Source organism: Haemorhous mexicanus, chromosome 2, assembly GCF_027477595.1.
Source record: "Haemorhous mexicanus isolate bHaeMex1 chromosome 2, bHaeMex1.pri, whole genome shotgun sequence".
NCBI classification, from domain to species: Eukaryota; Metazoa; Chordata; class Aves; order Passeriformes; family Fringillidae; genus Haemorhous; species Haemorhous mexicanus.
In genome coordinates, this window is record NC_082342.1 from 20,255,176 (window position 1) to 20,273,869 (window position 18,694).

General features: G+C 41.2%; 1 protein-coding gene across 1 annotated transcript; it reads left to right on the top strand.

Moving 5' to 3' along the window:
- The first annotated feature begins 20 nt into the window (after positions 1–20).
- On the top strand, positions 21–13,060 carry CD200 (CD200 molecule). Its single transcript, XM_059837892.1, is given in 6 exon segments — positions 21–684; positions 687–719; positions 944–1,025; positions 1,800–2,126; positions 2,770–3,036; positions 4,826–13,060. Coding segments are annotated over 6 exon segments (852 nt in total). The 5' UTR covers positions 21–654; the 3' UTR covers positions 4,939–13,060.
- Positions 13,061–18,694: the final 5,634 nt, after the last annotated feature.

Here is an 18,694-nt window from a genome sequence, read left to right on the forward strand (position 1 = left end):
TGCACGGTATAGCTACACAGTATAGCCTCGTTGCTCATTGTATGAATTCTTGTAGCCACCCCGGGTGTGTGCAATGGTTCATTAAGGGCTTTAATGGGTACTAAAGCGGTGAAGCAAAGGATTGTTATTGAAAACTCTGCTTGCCTGGAGGCGCGGTGCATCTTCCCCTGCTTTATAAACAACTCTGTGACTCGATAGTTTCTGCTCGCTATGCAGGCCCTTGATTTCTGCGTGCTTGTGGGAATCTCCGAATTTCTTATAGCCGTGGTCAAATATCTGACTACACAAACTTTTTTCATTAGGCTCATTGCTGATATGTTCTTGTTTCTTGATTCTACGCATAACATCTTGGTCTCTATTTGTTCTTAGTAACTGGAGAGTTATATGAGGAGTTGTTTTAGGACAGTGTGTTTAAAATTTAAATGCAGGCTACTGGTTGTGGGTATATGCAGAATGTACGCAAGTTTGTTGGCAATTTGTTTTTAAATACTTTTTTTTCGTCTTATTTATTGATTTATTTACCAGCCCTGCTTTTTTAACCTGTATAATATAGAAAATGCTTTTCAATTTACTGTCTCTTTTATTTTTTCAATGTTGTGAAAATCTTTAAAAGGTTGGGCTTTGCATAAATTCTTGACAGAAGATGGTCCCAAGATGCTTCAGCTAGTTTTGCAGGCATTGGCAAAAAAACTCAGGAGCATGTAGAGTGTGTTACAGAGGTATTTTTTGCAAAATAATGTTTCCTCTTGAATAGAACACCAACTTCAATTCCAGGCAGATCTACAATACAGTTGTAGGAAATAGGGCAATAAAACTTGTCAAGTCTTGCTGTCTGACCCCAGAATTACATTCTTTTTCACATGAAAAATCTACTGTTAATTCTTGCACCCTGAATGTACACTATCACCAGAAGATGATCTGTCATCTCTCTGTTTTTCTTTAGGTGAAGCAGATTTTCTCTTCCAAAATGACTTTACGAGCTCTGGTTTTGTGTTTGGCATATTCTGGGCTTGGAAAGGCAAATGGTAAGTTGAATTTCCTGAAATCTGTTTGAAATTGTTTGGGGAACTGTTTTCAGGTTTCTAAAGGCTTCAGCAGAGTAAGAGACAAAAAAAGGTGAAATACAGATTGCTGGTGCTGCTTGACTTACAATCTTACATAGCTGAGACAGGGACATGGAGCTGGTGGTTGTGACACAAATCTTCCTGGAGCAGCATTTAGAGATGGGAAGGACAAGAAGCATCCCATATCTACAGTGATACTGGACACTATTATTAACCTGAGTTGACAGCTTCCAAGAGTGGGGCATCCCAAAAGGTTTTCCTTCCCTCCATCTCAAATGCACCTTGAACTCTGAAACTATAGTTCAGAAAGCCTTTTAAAGGCATTTTGCAGTTTACTTCTCTGATAATGGCTTGTTGCGTACTTCTCTTATGCATTCAATCTTCCTCTAGCTCTTAGGAAACAAAAATTGAGTATTTGCCGAGAATAGGAAGTCATGAGCTGATTTAGTAAAACTTAAGAGGGAAGTCTGCAGATAGGGGTACAGAGATAGGTCAGTCTTTTTGTCTTTTAAGTAGCTTAGAAGAAAACTAAAGTCTCAGTCAATGTAAATCAACAGAACATCATTGATTCCTAGGAGTATGCAGGAGATGGACTTTTTTGTAGGGGAAAGACACAGAAACAATATGTAACTGAAGGAGTTGTGTCTCAGGGTAATCCAAGCCTTAGAATCAACATTAGGCTTCTGAATATGAGTGATATCTGCCCATTTCATTAACTGTCTACTGTCATTGCAGTGGTTCCGCAGGCTGGACACACAAAAGTAAGGATGGGTGACAATGTGACTCTGAGCTGTGCCCTGACAAAACCCATGGATGTTCTGCAAGTGACATGGCAAAAGGACTCAGAAGAACTACATGATAATATAGCTACATACAGTGAAACAAACGGATTAAGGATTCACAAGCCCTATGAAGACAGAATGAATTTCACAAGTTTGGAACTCAACAAGACAAGCATAACTTTTTGGGACACTAGGATGGATGATTCAGGATGTTACAAATGTCTCTTCAATGTCTTCCCTTCTGGTCCTCTCTCAGGAAATACCTGCCTGAGTGTTTTTGGTGAGATTCTCTGCAGGGATATGTCTCTAGTGAAATAAGAGGTTTTCTCACCCGCAGTATTTCCTTGAGAAGATTCAAGAATTGCAGTGATGGGAGCATCCCCAGGTGGAACATGATGTAGAAACAGAGCACTACTGCCGTGAGCAAAACTCTATGGGTCATATTCAAGATTATTGTGGTCATTTTGCCTCTTGTTTTTAACTCCTTGAGTAGCAGCTGAAAAGCAAGGAGTGGAATCTTTTTAAGTCCTTGATCAGTCCCATCTGGAACTTGGGCAAACCAGCATTGCCCATTGGAGTTTCCTTTTGGTGCAAGGTACAACCCCAGTGCTGTGAGCTGCTCTCCCAAACCCTACCATTGATAGGGAATTAGCAGATAGGACCCATAAATTATTTTACTTAACAGATTATTTTAATACTTGGATTTCAGATTGAGTGAAATCTTTGGGGTATATTACTTCAGTATGGGGGAAGGAATATTGAGTCATGGAGGGGACCTGACCCAAGGAACTCTTGCATTCCTTGCCATTGGGCTCAGTGTGAATCCAGTAAGCCTACTCTAATTTGTAATGGTTAGGCTGCTACTACTGCTTACGACCAGGTGCTCACTGTGGTGATTGCTTGTCTCATTTGTGTGTTGGAAGGTCTCAATGCATCTGTCCATCACAACATTTCTGAAGATCATCTGATAGTCATCTGTTATGCTAATGGCCTCCCAGAGCCCACCATCACCTGGAACAACCTGTTCAATTCTACTCCTACACAGAAGAAGGTCAAGCACAAAAATGGGATTGTGTCCATCACCAGTAAACTGGAAATCTACAATATTCAGAGCATCGGTGCACAGGATTTGATCTGCAGAGTAAGCAACACAAATGAAACATTTGAAATGCCTGTGAAAATAAAAGGAGGTAGGTGAGAAGTACAGGCAACTTGTTAGCATTCTCTTGGCTTCCATGTTTTGCAGTAGCATATTTGGATAGGGATCTTCTGGGAAGAGGAGGGAATGAGATGTTTATATGTCAGGAAGTCCTATTTGCGTCCACTGTTGTTTTTGAGGTAGTAACATATTGGAGTCCTGTGCAAGAGGGAAAAAAAGCCAGACTAATCAGCTAGGGAGATATGGGGTTTAGAGGCACCATGGATTTTGCAGTAAGTTGAACTTAGGTTTCCACGTAAGCCTTCATAATTTTTTTAACAGCTTAAAAATAAACATAAATATGTCAGCTGATATCCATAAGTAGAATGATCAGTAGAAACTCTATGGGTTGCTTGATGAAGTCAGAAGTTTTGAAATTCATAACAAACTGTCTCTGAATTAAATGTTCCAGTTCAACTTACTGCATGTTTTGTTGTATATAATCTGTACATGATGTTTTAGTTTCTCTGATTTTTTGCCAAGGCACATGTCCAGTGCATTAATGGGCAGAGAGGAACAGTACTTTCAGGCATACAGGGAGGGGGTCAGTTAAAGATACTTATGTTTGGTTTATACAGAAATCTTAGATATATTAATGTAAGATTTGAATATCTTATAGTGATAATTTATTTCTTCTTCCACCATTCTGTTCTGTTGGAAAGACTTTCACCCTGTTTCTGCAGATAAGAAACAGAAACATTAAAAGCTGAAGAACCATTTTTACTTCATACAGGAGCATTGACTTGAGTGGTTAAAAATTCACTTGTCTCTATATCCAGAGCCTTAAATTGAAGGCCACTTGTAAATTAGCAAGACAGGAAAAGCAGCTTGTAGCTGTGAGTTGATTCTGAAATTACATGCTCAAGAAGTGATTGCTACAGGAATGGTAGTAAAGAGCAGGATCTGGCTTTTAATATCTGCTCTCTAAACATTCAAAAGCAATTTAGTTCTTAATTCTGAATTGCATTACAATTCTGAAAAAGCATACTCATCTTTTTGTCCTATCTCCAGTATTCTTTTGTTTTGGTCTTTTAAAAAGCACATGCATATCTCAGAAAGCAGAAAACTAAGACTGTTGTTATTTCTTGCTAAGTGGATAAAAAAAATCAGCTAATAGCTTGTTGTTTCAACAGTCTTATATTTTAAAGGACAAGAAGTTCAAATGAATAGTTCAACATATATTTGTTAAAAGACATCATTTTGGCTCGAGTCAAATAAATTTCAAGTCATGCAGTTTTCCAACTAATGTCAGTGAACAGTGAAATGAGCCTTTTGATTAATAGCAGTCAAATGAAGTGGTAATGTCTAACCAGGGAGGAACATTTACACTGAGCTGTTGGGTAGAGGTATTTGCAGGCAGCAAAACATAGCCTGTCTTATTTTCTTGAAATTAATGTTGCCTTTTCAACAGTGTTTAAAAGTAAAAAGTGTTTAAAAGTAAACATAATAAAATGCTGGGTGAACAACTCTTCTGAAAGTGTTAAGACTTGTATGAAGTTCTGCTTGTTTGTGTACGCCAACCACTGTATCAGGTATTGGAATGGCAGTGTTCTTTGCCATGAGCACATCTTTTCTTCACATTTTCTGTGGACAAGTAGCTTTGGTTTTGAAGATACACAGATTTATTTTCTCTTTTGAGCAATTGCTGCTTTCATTTATCCTAGCAGTACCTTTAACCATATCAGAGGAACCACTGTCATTAATCAGACATCCTCATGGCTTGTTTTGCTTTTTTTTCACAATGAGATTAATTTGCTGTGGATGTTTTTTTGTTTTCACAGAAGAGGGATCATCATTTCTTTGGCTGGTGATTATTGTGGTGCTTTTAGTAGTCATCATAGTTCTGATTCTGATTATGCTGTTCTGGAGGAAGATCCTATGCAGGAGGAGTTGAAGTGTGAGTCACCAATGTGTGGAAAAATGGTTTTCCTAGAGCCCATAATAAGGTCTGATCATCTGCAGAGAAGAACAAGACTTTGTTGGGATACCATTTGGGGGTATGAGAGTGTCATACTGTGTTGTCATAGATAACATAGGTTCTATTGTCATTATAGCGCAAGGATTTCATATTGTCAAAGCTTCATACCTTCTTGATGTTCCTCACAGGCTGCTCCTTTATGCACTGACTGTTCCAGGTCCTTGCAGTAGTAATCTGACTCCTCTCACTGCCTCTTTCCTTACTCTTATATATCACTAGTTCTTATTGATTACAGGTGTAGCCTGTCAAGATCAGGCCTGCTTCCAATCTTCAGCAGCTGATCCAGCTGCAACTCATTGGGGGACAAGATCACCCTCTACAATTCCCCCTTTTAACCACAGAGTTGCAGCATTTCCAGAAGTACATATTCAAATAAATTAATGTTATGACATATTTGTATATTTCATTTAGAATTAAGAGTTATACAAGTGTTCAAAACAGCATGTTACAGCACAGATATATATTTCTAAATATTAGTTCAGTTCTATAGCTTTTCCTAATTTACAAAAGCACTTATCTTCAAGGTCTTTTACACTCATATTTAGCAAACACCAATAGCTGTAATTATTATATTTTGACAATAGTTTAGTGTTCAAGTCCTGTTTCCCCCGAATCCACGGGGTTGTTTGGTCAAATCCTGTTTCCCCCGAATCCACGGGGTTGTTTGGTCAAATCCTGTTCTCCCGAATCCACGGGGTTGTTTGGTCAAATCCTGTTCTCCCGAATCCACGGGGTTATTTGGTCAAATCCTGTTCTCCCGAATCCACGGGGTTATTTGGTCAAATCCTGTTCTCCCGAATCCACGGGGTTATTTGGTCAAATCCTGTTCTCCCGAATCCACGGGGTTATTTGGTCAAATCCTGTTCTCCCGAATCCACGGGGTTATTTGGTCAAATCCTGTTCTCCCGAATCCACGGGGTTATTTGGTCAAATCCTGTTCTCCCGAATCCACGGGGTTATTTGGTCAAATCCTGTTCTCCCGAATCCACGGGGTTATTTGGTCAAATCCTGTTCTCCCGAATCCACGGGGTTATTTGGTCAAATCCTGTTCTCCCGAATCCACGGGGTTATTTGGTCAAATCCTGTTCTCCCGAATCCACGGGGTTATTTGGTCAAATCCTGTTCTCCCCAAATCCATGAGGCAATATAGTTTTGTCCCGAATCCACGGGTCATCCCAAATCCACGGGGCAATATAGTTTAGTCCCGAATCACGTTGGGATCACCATTTGTTGTCTTAGATAACATAGGTTCTATTGTCATTATAGCACAAGGATTTCATATTGTCAGAGCTTCATACCTTCTTGATGTTCCTCACAGGCTGCTCCTTTATGCACTGACTGTTCCAGGTCCTTGCAGTAGTAATCTGACTCCTCTCACGCCTCTTTCCTTACTCTTATATATCACTAGTTCTTATTGATTACAGGTGTAGCCTGTCAAGATCAGGCCTGCTTCCAATCTTCAGCAACTGATCCAGCTGCAACTCACTGGGGGACAAAATCACCCTCTACAGTACTGGACAGCTTAGTAATAATAAATAATAATGGTGATGTGTTTACAGTTTTTGAGGTTGCTTCAGTTGCATGTAAATTTAACAGCTGTTTTCCCACTGCCAAGAGACAATCCAAGACTGAGAATTGTGAGGGAAGGATCCAAGCAGAGCATGTTGCACTGTCTTTGCTTGGAAGTAGCAGTCTCAGCAGAAGTAATTCACTCATCTTTCACATTTTCCTGGAAGCCTACAAAGTGTAGTATGCTCAGATAATTTGTGGTAGATGAAGTAAACATTGGTGAGGAACTCACTCATGCAGAGTGATGTCCCTTCAGGGAAATAATTTTCTACTATTGGTCACAGCACCATCTTTGTATTTTTTAAGACAAACGGTAATATGATTAAGAAATGTGCTCAAATTTGGCATGAGTATGCTTCCTAATGATGAGTTAAGGAGAAGTTTCAGTTAGTGTAATGTCTCTGAGTGTGTAATAACCTGGTCATGGATAAATTCAATTCTCTGCTCTTAATTACTAGTAACATAATGAATAGAAAAAGACTGAGAGGCAGGGGGTGATGGGGGCGATACCATAAGCTTCAGAAATCACAGAAATTTGATGGTCGTTGGTGGTTTCACTGTTGTTCACTCAATCCAAATTCCATGTCTGGCTTTAAATTCCACTAATATATTTGGAAACACCAGCACATATTTACTCAGTTCCTGGCTATATACCTGCTTCAGGGTAACAATACGATGTAAAGAAATGTTTCAAGGAGTATCACACCCATCTATTGTGAATTTAGACCTACAGCATCTACTATTAAGAGGGTTTGACCTAATGAACTGCTAGTACCAGAGACACAAAAGTCTCCACTGAGAAGAAAGAGAAATGAACACTTACTGCACCCCAGATAGAATGTCTTAATTAGAAAATGTATGTGAGGCTTTCATTGATCCTATAAACAACTCAGAAGATAAAATTTCTGGTTGAATTTTCAGACCAACCTGGAATTTAAAGTTCAAGGAGTTTGTCTTTAAATACTGCTTTTTAAAGGATCAGAAGAAAAACGTGAAATGCTTACAATAAAAATGTATCTTTATTCTAGAACAATCATTCCAAACACAAATGAGCTTGCACTAAGAATACCATGAAGGAGAGACCTTGAGATGGAGGTGATCTGATAGAGCTTTGGGATCACTCCCTGGAGCAGATCTGAGACTGACCAGGAAAAGAGAGTGCCAAAAAGCACAGGTGCTGCTTTGCAGTGTTTTGAAGCTGCATCTGCGCTGCGGCCTGAAGCTGGACCGGTGCCACCAATGCTGCTTGATAAGACCAGGTTGTTCATGTTTGGAGTAGGCTGAGGATGTTAACATGTCCTGGCATGATTCTGGCCCATGGATATTAGTAGTTCCCTGGGCAATGCCATCAAGTAGGTTCAGCGATAATTTGTAACAGGGCCATCTCCTGCAGCAGGCAGCAGGTTTCTTACACCCTACAGCACATGCTAGGTATTGGACTTGGAGCCCAAGCCATTTCGTGTATCCTTGTACCCTGATATGGGTCATATAAGACATGATTTACTGCTATGGAGACACTGCTTTGATGCACAGCAACAGAACCTACAGTATCCCTTATTTGGGAAACGGAACAGATCCCCCTCCCCTGCCTTGTAAGGAAAGCATAAGACACAGAAAAACATTAGTTTCAACTGAAAGCACTGTGCCTCTTTTTCCTTAGCTAAAGGCTCAAAGCTTTAAGTCCCTCTGTGTCTCCAAGAGAAATGGAGTCTCATGTCCTGCTGCCTGGAAAGACGTCAAGATTCCTGGCACCACATGCATGCCAACATGTCACAAGGTCAAGACTTAATGTAAATCCCTGTTCACTGGAGCAGAGGACATAAATTAGATGAGCACTGTTTAGTAGTGACTGTTTGTTGGATTAAAGTTAATCAAGAAAAGCAGGAGTTGAATGACATCAGTTGTTTGTATTCCTTCCCGTTTTTTATGGGTTTTGTTTAACTGTGATGCCAGGATGTGATTTCTGCAGTGAGGTTGTAAGTCATTAAGTCTCTGTTCTTTTAATGTAGTCCAGTTTTTATTAGCCATAGTCTGTATCTTTTCAGTTGGTCTTTGGCCTTGAGTTTCAAAAATGTATTGCACTGACCTGGATCATTTTTGAATAAAGGCAGCATTACTTTATCCAGAGTAATTTTTACCAACTGATCATATTCCTTTCTATGTGACCATCTAAGTGAAATGTGTAGTCTGTCTTCTTAACTTACACCTGTTTCCCTGAAGGCATCATTAATTAGTTTGCTGTAAAACTTCAGTGGTGGTGCAGTTTGATCACTCTGTCACCATCTGATTTTTTTTTCCCCTCTCCCAGGATGCTCTTTTCTGCTGGTGGCTAATGATTACTAACAATTTATCTTGTCTAGGATTCCACTTCTACTTTCCTGGGCATCCTTAGAATACTAAGAATATCTGTGGAGTTACAATAATTTTTAACACTGTACTTACAGTGAGTTACCACTCCACAAGTACTATGATGAGGAAATCCCCTAAACTTCTTAGCTTTGGATCCTAGTCTGGTTTTGTGGTGACTTGTTTTTTTCCTTGATCATCTGTAAAATATGTTTATGCTTTTTAAAGCATTGATTCTAGTTAGTTCACCCAAATAATATTTTGCAGAAACCCATTTTCTGGTTTTGCCCTCTGTTGTCCTCAGACTGGGTGGAATGAGGAGCTGCACCTACGTGTAGGCGTACTTTTGGAAGTGCTGTTTGTAACACCGCAAGATTCCAAAGTACTTTACAAAATCCTTTGTCTGAATGCAGGGTTATTAGATATGGAACCTCTTTCATACTCCTCTACATGAAAAGATGCCATATATTTTATTATTGTTTTCAAAGCCATGTAAAGATAGAGTTGTAGACTGAATCTCAAACATACAAAAGATATTCTGAAATATCAAATTACTTATATACTCAATAGATGTGAGTTGATTAATAACTGGTGTATTATTACTAGTGAGGAAAGTTGGTTTACTTTTCACAGTTTACAAATCCTTTCAGGATTTTGTATATTCTTTATGTCACATTCTGAATTCTGCAGAGTGTGTGATTTCCAGAATTAAAAAAGCAGGGAAGTTGTTCACCAAATGGTGGGTTTGTAACTGTTGCTCCCCACTTTCACCACTGTGCATTTCTCTTCCTCCTGTCCCAACAGCAACTACACTGCTAAGCAAAACCTGAGACAGCAACACAATAGCCAGAACTCATCCTTTCCTGGGGTTGTTTTTGTGTTTCCTAGGATCCTTGAGGATTTCCATCCATCTACCAGATCATTAGAAGCTAGCAGCCTGAAGTCAACATTACACATAGTGACTTGACTGGCTGGAAAGAAGCAGCAAAAAAAAGAAGACATCATGTACACTGCACTATCTGGAAGCTAAGTTGATCACTGAAACAACTAACACAGTGTTTGCTATCTGGTCTAGGCCCTTTATCTTAAAATGTAGGACTGGAGGGACTACTTGATTGGCTGCTCTTCAGAGAGCAGATTTTGTCGGGCAAAGCCTTCTTTGCCCATGCCACTCTTGGTACTGCTGCTGGGCAAAATGTATATGTCTTCTTCCAGCTGAGTTTTGAAAATGTCCGTGGATAGAAACTCTGCAGACTCTCTAGGATTCTCTTCCAGTACCTTGCTCTTGCAGTAGAGAGGGATTTAATTTTTGCCAAAATCTGTCTGCAATTTCACTTGCAGCAACTCTTGAGTTCATCACCCTCTTCTTATCATCTGGTTTTTTTTTCTCTTATCCAGTCGTTCCAGCTCCTTTTTCTCTGTCTGGAAAGACCTTCTGGACTCAAAATCACAGGACTCAAACCACATAGTATTTGGCAGAATTACTGGGGAAGAGCAATAGGTCTCCAAGCAGGTGACTAAATAAAGGCAATAGCAGCCGCAATTTGGAAAGAAGAATTGTAAGTAATTTGTACAATATATAAGTAATTTACTTTGTTTGACTTTTTTTTTTTCTAATCCTAGAGTGTCTTCTTCTGTGTTTTCTGGGTTTTTTAGGGATGTGTGTGGTGTGGTTAAATATATAAGTGAGGAGGAGGTGTTAACAAAGTCCAATAGTGGAAGCATTGTCCCTATCCTACTCCTTGCTGCGCTGTCAAAAGGCATGGATTTTGTCGATAGTTTTTGTGCTCATCTTGTGCACTGTTCAGGGTAGTCTTCCCTGTCTTCATCCATTTTTATTGTGTCTTTTTAAACACAGATAAATTGCTTAGCTGGCCAAAAGCCATTATTCCATGGCTGAACTTCATCAGGCGGGATGTCACACGCTGTCACTCCCTGTCCTGTGTCACCACTGTGGCTGCAATGTCAGCTGGCAGTCTTACAGAGACGGAGCTGTAGTATTGTCCACAAGGGTCCCAGGATGAGGGAAGAGACGAGAAAGTTGACTCCATGTTTCAGAAGCTAGGTTTATTATTTTATGATAGAAAATATATTAAAACTATACTAAAAGAACAGAAGAAAGGATTTCATCAGAAGGCTAAGCTAAGAATAGAAAAGGAATGAATAACAAAGGTTTATCTCGGACCGAGACAGTCTGGACAGGTGAACTGTGATTGGGCGTTAATTCCAAACAACCAGATGAGACCAATCACAGATTCCCCCTGTTGCATTCCACAGCAGCAGATAAGAATTGTTTACAGTTTGTTCCTGAGGCCTCTCAGCTTCTCAGGAGGGAAAAAGGAAAGGATTTTTCATAGAACATGTTGGTGACAACGGAGCTTACTGATTTGTCATGCTTTTGGGAGCAGATAAAGACATTGCACTATTCTTAGGAGCTGGTACCTAATTCTGCTCCTGTCCCAGGCTGGATTGGAGCTTCTCTCTTCCTATTCCAAGTTGCTCATCACTGCTAGCCCAAGTCTGCTGATCTGGCCATTTCCAGGCTTAAAGTTCCAGGTGCTTGACCCCCTCTGGCTGGGCAGCAGCAGGTTGCTCAGGAATGTGGTGCACTCCTGGCATTGCCCTGCAGCTCCTCATCTTTGTGAGAGGTTGAAGGCTCCAGGTGCCCTCTGCCTCTGTGCTTGTTTTGCTTGGGACAGAGTTAATTTTCTTGATAGACGTTAGTATGAGGCTGTTGTGGTTTGAATTTATTTTACTGATTCCTTGCTAAGTGGTTTGTTTTGTTGTACCCCCATGTTCTCCCCGAGTTGGTTTACCTCTGGGTTTTACCCTCCTTCAAAGCTGTCCTTCATGCCCTTCCCTGCCCCTTATTCCAGCTCTTTCCCTGTCTGTCAAGGCAACCCAGCCCTTGATTCCCAAACCTTCTCTGCCACTTAAACCTTAGGCCCATCCCTGTCTGCAACACCCCACTGGAATTCCCCTACTCCTGGAAGCCCCATTGGCCTATGTGATACATCCTCACCCTCCTACCCCAACTGGTCCCAGACACTTGATGTAATCCTCTCCTTCTTCCCCTGAGGGTTCCCTATTGGTTAGCTGTTTTTACCCTGACTTGTGTCTGGACAAAACCCCTTGTACGACAGAGCCTGAGGCTTTCTGTCCTGCTCCCTTCACCTGGAATAAACCATTCCTTTTGGAACCTCAAGACAGAGAGCCTCCTCCTTTCTCCTCTGCCTAGTCACTGTCATGGCTTGTGTCTGGGACCTTAGAGCAAGTGGCTTTAAAGATTCTGCCTCTGGTAAATCCCCGTACCGAGGCAGTTCCCCACTCCTGGTGTGGCACTGGAGTTCTAAGAGCTAGTCCGGGTTCTGGCAGCCACTTCATGAGGCTACCTTTCTGACTCTCCCCTTCCTTCCTCGGGGACTGTGCAAGCAGCTGAGTGGTGCTTAGTTGCTGCCTGGGGTTAAACCATGACAGCATCTGAGCACCTTTGCAGGGCTCTGTGCCTGCCCCACAGGGCAAAGATTGCTAAATGCAAGCCTACCTCTGGATGTACCTTCTTAGTGGCCCATTTTTACTGACAGGACAGACAGATGAGAGGACTGCAGGGGATCCTCTGGTGATTTTTTGTTCAGCTGATGAGTGCTAGAGTTAAAGGTGTTTCTCAGTCTTCCTTCTATCTGAATGTTTATCATTGTGTCAAGATCACTAACAGTATTCTCTTTTAGCTTTGATGAGCATTTGTTTGTGCATCTGAAATACTCCTTCATAGCAGAGTGCGTAGCATTTTGGATTGTGCCTTTTATGTCATATGTTAGTACTAAGGGTACTTAGTACTAAAGGTACTAACTTTTATGTCATATGTTTATAAGGGTACCAACTGTCAAGCTGAAAAATCAATAATGAAGATTTAAAAATTAGGACTCAGTGTTCAGAACAAGTATTTTGCTGGTTCTAGAGCCATGGCCTGTCCAGAGTCTGGAAAACACTTTAGTGTGTCTGTCTGCTTGTGTTACTGAGGATGTGAGGGGTGACGTTTGCTCTACTATTGTAGGCACAATATGAATTATTTATTTGTACCTTTCACTTTTTCTAATTAAAAAAAAATCTGATCCAACCAAAACACCTACTGGTCCTTTTTTTTTTCCTACTTTTTTGGGATACCAGAATGCATCATTGCAAGCTGAGCTTTTTAGTAGCTTTGATTTATACTTTGCTTCCTTTCTGAACAGAAAATGGGAGTTCATGGGGGTTTTAGGGTGTTTGGGGTAATCTTTCTTTTTAAAAGAAGGTTTTGAACAAAACTTTTGGGATACATTTTTGACCACAGCAGCTGCAGTTTAGTTCAGATTTGAAAATAACTTCAGTCAATTAAAACAGTGTATTCTATATTTTTACCATTATTGTCTGTGTCATGTGTGTTCCTTAATTATTTTTTATCTAAAGTTACATGCTCTACTGATGCATTTTCTGTCTTGTTTTCTGTATTTCCTTGGATGAAAAGAAGCCAAATAAAGCAAATTGAACATAAGGCCACATCATTTCTTCATTTGTGGCACAGTGCTTGTGAGATTTTATAAATCAATGAGAGAAATACTATTCATGAGCTCTAAGTGTATGACTAATTACTTTGGGAAAAGCAGTAGTGACCCAGTGTATTCTTTAATACATGTGGCATTTGAGATCAATTGTGAAGCCACAATAATTTTTGTTTGCCATGACATCAGCTTGCACTTTTCTTCTTAAAAGATGTGGTAATGAGAAACTTGAATATAGTTAAAAGGATGTGTCAATGCTACTGTATCCCTAGAGGAGCTGAATGTCATGGGATTGTGTCCTAGATGTGCTTGTCGGAGCTATATTTGTTGTAAAATACAATAGACAGTGATTTCCAGAGGTTTTCCAGAGATTGCAACATAAAATTATTATTTTCTCAAGGATACAAATGGTTGCTGGTGATGGTTTCTGAAGAGCTTTCTCTTGCATGCTAGCCAAAGGTGCAAATCTTGTTGCTGTAGTACCTCACTCACCCTGAGCAATGGGAGATTGTAATTCCTTCTCCTGGGAATTTGTTGCTATAGAACAAGGCATAACAATTTTAAACTAAAAGAGAGTCAATTTAGATTATGTATAAAGAAGAAGTACTTTACAATGAGAGTGATAAAACACCGGAGCAGGTTGCCAAGAGAGATGGTGGATGCCTTATCCCTGGAAATACTCAAGGTCAGGCTGGATGGGTTCTGAGCAACCTGGTCTAGTGGAAGATGTCCCTGCTTATTGCAGGGGGGTTGGACTGGATGGCCTTCAAAGCTTCCTTCTAATCCAAACTCTTCTATAATTCTAAGAATCTGACACTCTCAGATCAGAAAGCAGTGAGCCAGCAGTGCTGCTGCCCTGAGTACAGTGCAGGGCAAGCTGTGGTTTCCTCAGAAAGAAGAGCAACGTTTGCCATGCACAAGAGTGTGAGACTGTCCGAAGTTCCTCTCATCTGCCTCAAAATCATCATTAGGGACCACTGAAGAAAAGACCCTCATCTGAAGTTTCTGGCCCTGTTGGAGAAAGTTACATGCCAAGGGCCCTGAGACCTGAGCTCATTGCTAAGCTATTGTTCACAGGTGTATTTGCTGTATGCTACACTGAACCCGATGAAAGAAGGAGGCACCTTGCCCTTTTTGCAACAATAGCCTTGGAAGTTGTCTCTCCTCTCGGCCTGGCTGAACCTCTCCTGAGTTCTGGGTGGTCCCCCACAGAAGACCCCTCTCACTCGTTTGCAACCACCGTGACAGACAGATTGAGATGTAAGAAGCCTCTCCATCAAAAAACCAAGACATGAAACTCCTATGTGAAAAGGCCCCCCCCCCACTCTTTCCAAGGACTGGGACTGAAACCCCCAGCCTGGGGGAGGTGGGTGGTGGGAGGCAAGCTAACCAAAGCAAGATGGATGTTACAGGTGCGAGCAGTGGACCAAGAAGGCAATGGTTCTCACCCACTGCTGAGAACATGGACTGTGTGTACCCTTCTCTAAACACCATTCTTTCCCCCAAAGATACAATAGACTACCTTTTGATTCGGTTTCAAGATTCATCCCCTTCCCCCATCAAAAAAGAGTATAATTAGAGTCCAGATGAACTGCACCCCTTGAGATCTCCCCAGACGTGACCTGGTGAACTCCATCGGTTGGACATCAAAGGACTTCGCCATTCTACGTTTGGTAGCTATATACCTTTCTTTCTCTTCCTCTCTCTTTTCCTTATTTTTTCCCTTTTCTCCCAATTCCTCCCCAGCGCATTTTGCTGTGGTTATTCAATAAAGGTGCGTTTGTTGTGATTATCACTGCAACCCCCTGTGCCTTGTTGGTGTTTTTTGCACCCTGAGATGAACCCACAACCATCATGAAACCCGTTCGTAAGGACAAATCGTGACAAAGAGCAGAAGGGCTGTTTGCCTGGCACAGCTGGCTCAAGTGCTCCTTAAGCCACCAGTTGCAGGGTGGGTTGTGCTGACAGAGCAGGGCAGGAAGCAAAACAGTGTGGGCTGAGGTGGTTCAGGCTGGAGCTGAGGTGTGGTAGCACAGTTAAGTGGCCTTAGAGTAGATTGTCCACCCTTAACTTCACAAAATGTAAACATGTGCAGAACAGCGTGTTTCCTCAGGGAAACCTCAAGGTCACTGTAAAATCTATAAAAGGTTGCTTTTTTTGCTGACAGCCTGGTCCTTAGCCTGTCAAAACGTTTGCTTTGGTTTTCAAGTCACAGTGCATTGTTTAATTCCTACAGATGTCTCCTCTCTTTGTGTTTTTCTATCCCTGACATGCTCAAGGATGTCATTACTCTGAATTGTGCTGATATAAGGGACAGGAAGGTAAAGTGTCTGTGAGAGGTAACATAACCACAGGGATGTAGAGATGGTCTTCAAACCACCAATACGCAGATCTTGGTTCCTTTAAAAGATAGAATTTGAAAAAAAAAAATCATTTCTGATCACACATCCTTTTTGCCTTGGATGTTTTGAGTGTTTTCCTGTTGCCTTGCCACCCTGACCACCCAACCCAAGGTCAGGCAGCTGCTTCAGCTGCCTCTGAAGTAGTGAATGCATACTTGTGTTTTTTCCTCTATCCTTTCCTTATCCTCCACCAACCTATGAATTTTGCCTCTACACATTGTTTCTAAGTCTGAGAAGTAGACTTGGGATGCTTCTGGGTGACTTCACCATACCATGTCATACCATGTGGCTGCCTGCTTCACTTCTGTGTCTCCCAGCTGCTACTCTGCTAACTAAAATGCTGTTTGCTTTGAAAGCATGGTGGCAGCTGCTCTCAACGTCTGTTGCATAACAAGACGTCACGGAAGGAAGCTAAGCTAGAAGCTAAGAGGTTGTATGGTGGGGGTTTGTCTGGATTTTTTTCCCTTAAGATAGATTGAAGTTGGTGGCAGAATCTACACTGAACAAGAACTTGCATGTTGATGACCACTATTTTTTCACCCAGAAAGGCTTAAAAGTATTGCAGCTTCAAGTTGAAAGTGCTTAGATTGTTTTTTGATGACCATATTCAGTGAGCATCCTGGGAGATGGTAATAAAGTGAATTTGGTGCTTTGAGTCACTCTGCCTGCGAGAGAAGGAAGTGTGGCCACCTGGACAGGCAGAACTGGGAAATAAAGAACAGGATTGCAGGCCCAGCCTTACTAATCTGGGTTTCCTTACAGGAAAAGGAGGAGACATATTTCCTTACTAATTGCAGTCTGATACATTACTTCTGGAAAACAATGTATCTGAGTGTAGCGGTTGACAAAAGAAAGTGTCCCTCTTCTTACTTAAAACAGAGGTTAATCAGGTTGGTCCTTGCTTATGAAGTATGGATCAGACAGATTTCCTGTTTTTGTAAGAGTTTGTTAATGAAATTTGATGAGGAAACACAAATTTGTTAATGTAATTTGATGAGAATGATTTATATTATATTTTATCCACTCCTACAGTGATCTTGATTTCAGCTTCCTTCCTCCTGATTTTGCCCTTCGCTATTCAGGCTTCCCTGATTTGTTGTTCCTCTTGGTCCTGGACAAGTTCCTTCCTGATCATTCTTGTTCTTTGCAAAGGACTTGGCCTGAAGCGTGCTATTTTCTTGCTCATGTGGACACGCTCTCCATCTGATTTTTCCTTTTCCCTCTCTGGTACTTGAGTGTTCACAACAGCCACTCCATCATTGGAAGGTGTTTTCATCTTCCTGTTTCAGAGAAAACACGAAGTGAAAATAGCTCCTGTGAAAGCTTGTTCTTGTTTCCAAACCAGGAGGCAGTCCCTGAATGAAAGACAACATGGACACCAGTAGACAGACCTAGGGAGAATGTCCCTACTCCTGTCTGTCTGCAGGAGCTCCAGAGAGCCCAGATCCTGGGCACGCACTGCCTGGAGCTCATGTGGAGCCCTGACATGTGTTCACCTTCCTTGCTGGGCTGCATGATTGTTCCATCAAAGTGTACAGAAAAAGAAAATGCGCAACTGGGGGCCTGATTAACATGGTCGATGTCTCAGCACGGAGTAAAAGGAAAGCATACTGTCACTTACTGTTGCATGCATTAAATTTGTTTTTTGTTAAGCAACCAGTTATTTCAGCTGACTGATCCTATCTAGGGATGATAAATATTGGCATTCTCTGGTGTCCTTTATCATGTCACAACCTTGGATAAGATGGCTTAGTTAGTTAGAGCATGGTGCTAGTGAAAGCAAGGTGGAGGGCTAGATACCAATATGGGCCATTCATTTAAGAGTTGAATTTTATGATCCTTGTGGGGTGCCTTCCCACAATTGAGAATATTCTGTGATTCTGTGATAACTTTGAAATCCACTTAGGAAGCTTTATTTCCTTTCTGGACTAATTACCCTAGGAGTGAGAAATCTGTGATGATAGCAGCAACTCAGAAAACTCATTAGGCTTTGATGGAAACACAAGAGAATACTTTCTTGGACAGAATGCTTTCATGGAAGGCATAATGTTGAGAATTAGAGAGATTAGAAGACTTGGGGTGAGAGAAAGCTGGCTTGTTTCCCTGTCAGCTCTGAGTGTCCCAGCATAGAGTAGTTGCACTGGTGAGATGAGAGAGAGCTGGTGTGTCCTGCTCTGTCTCCAGGTGATGCACCTGGAGTCAAGTAGCTACTTGTGCTGTTCTCTGTGTGGAAGAATAGTATTGGAGTTGAGTCAAACAAAGGTAAATGTGTTCTGTTTGACCTGAATTCATAGTAAGACCTCAGATGAATTATTCTGGAATATTTTTACACTTAGGTATATAGTGCTTCTTGGGATTGATATTTTAATTTTAGAATTTTCAGAGAGTTTGTCACAATGTTATTTATCATCAATAGGGTAAGAATGCTGTTGGCCAGAGTTCTTCTGTTGTGAAGAATTCCCCTCTCCCACTGCCCTCAGCACTCCCATCTCTTCCTAATTTGCAGCTGAGTCCTACCTTGTAGACTGATTTCAGCACCAGAGGAGATAAATCTTATTGCAACTTTTAGTAGTAATCATGAGATGAGATCCTTTTCCCATTCACTTCACTGGAGAGAGGATTTGTTGCTCTACCTGCACTCCCCAGCCATGCTTTGGTTTGGCTGCCTGTCAGAACTGCAGCGTTTGTACAGTGGCAGTCTGGCCACATGAGCAACTGACAAATTGGAATTGGAGAAATTTAGTTTCTTGAGGTTGGCTGATTCTTAGCCAAAAGTTGAGTTTTCCCTGGAAAAGCAGAAATCCCAGTGTCAAGGAA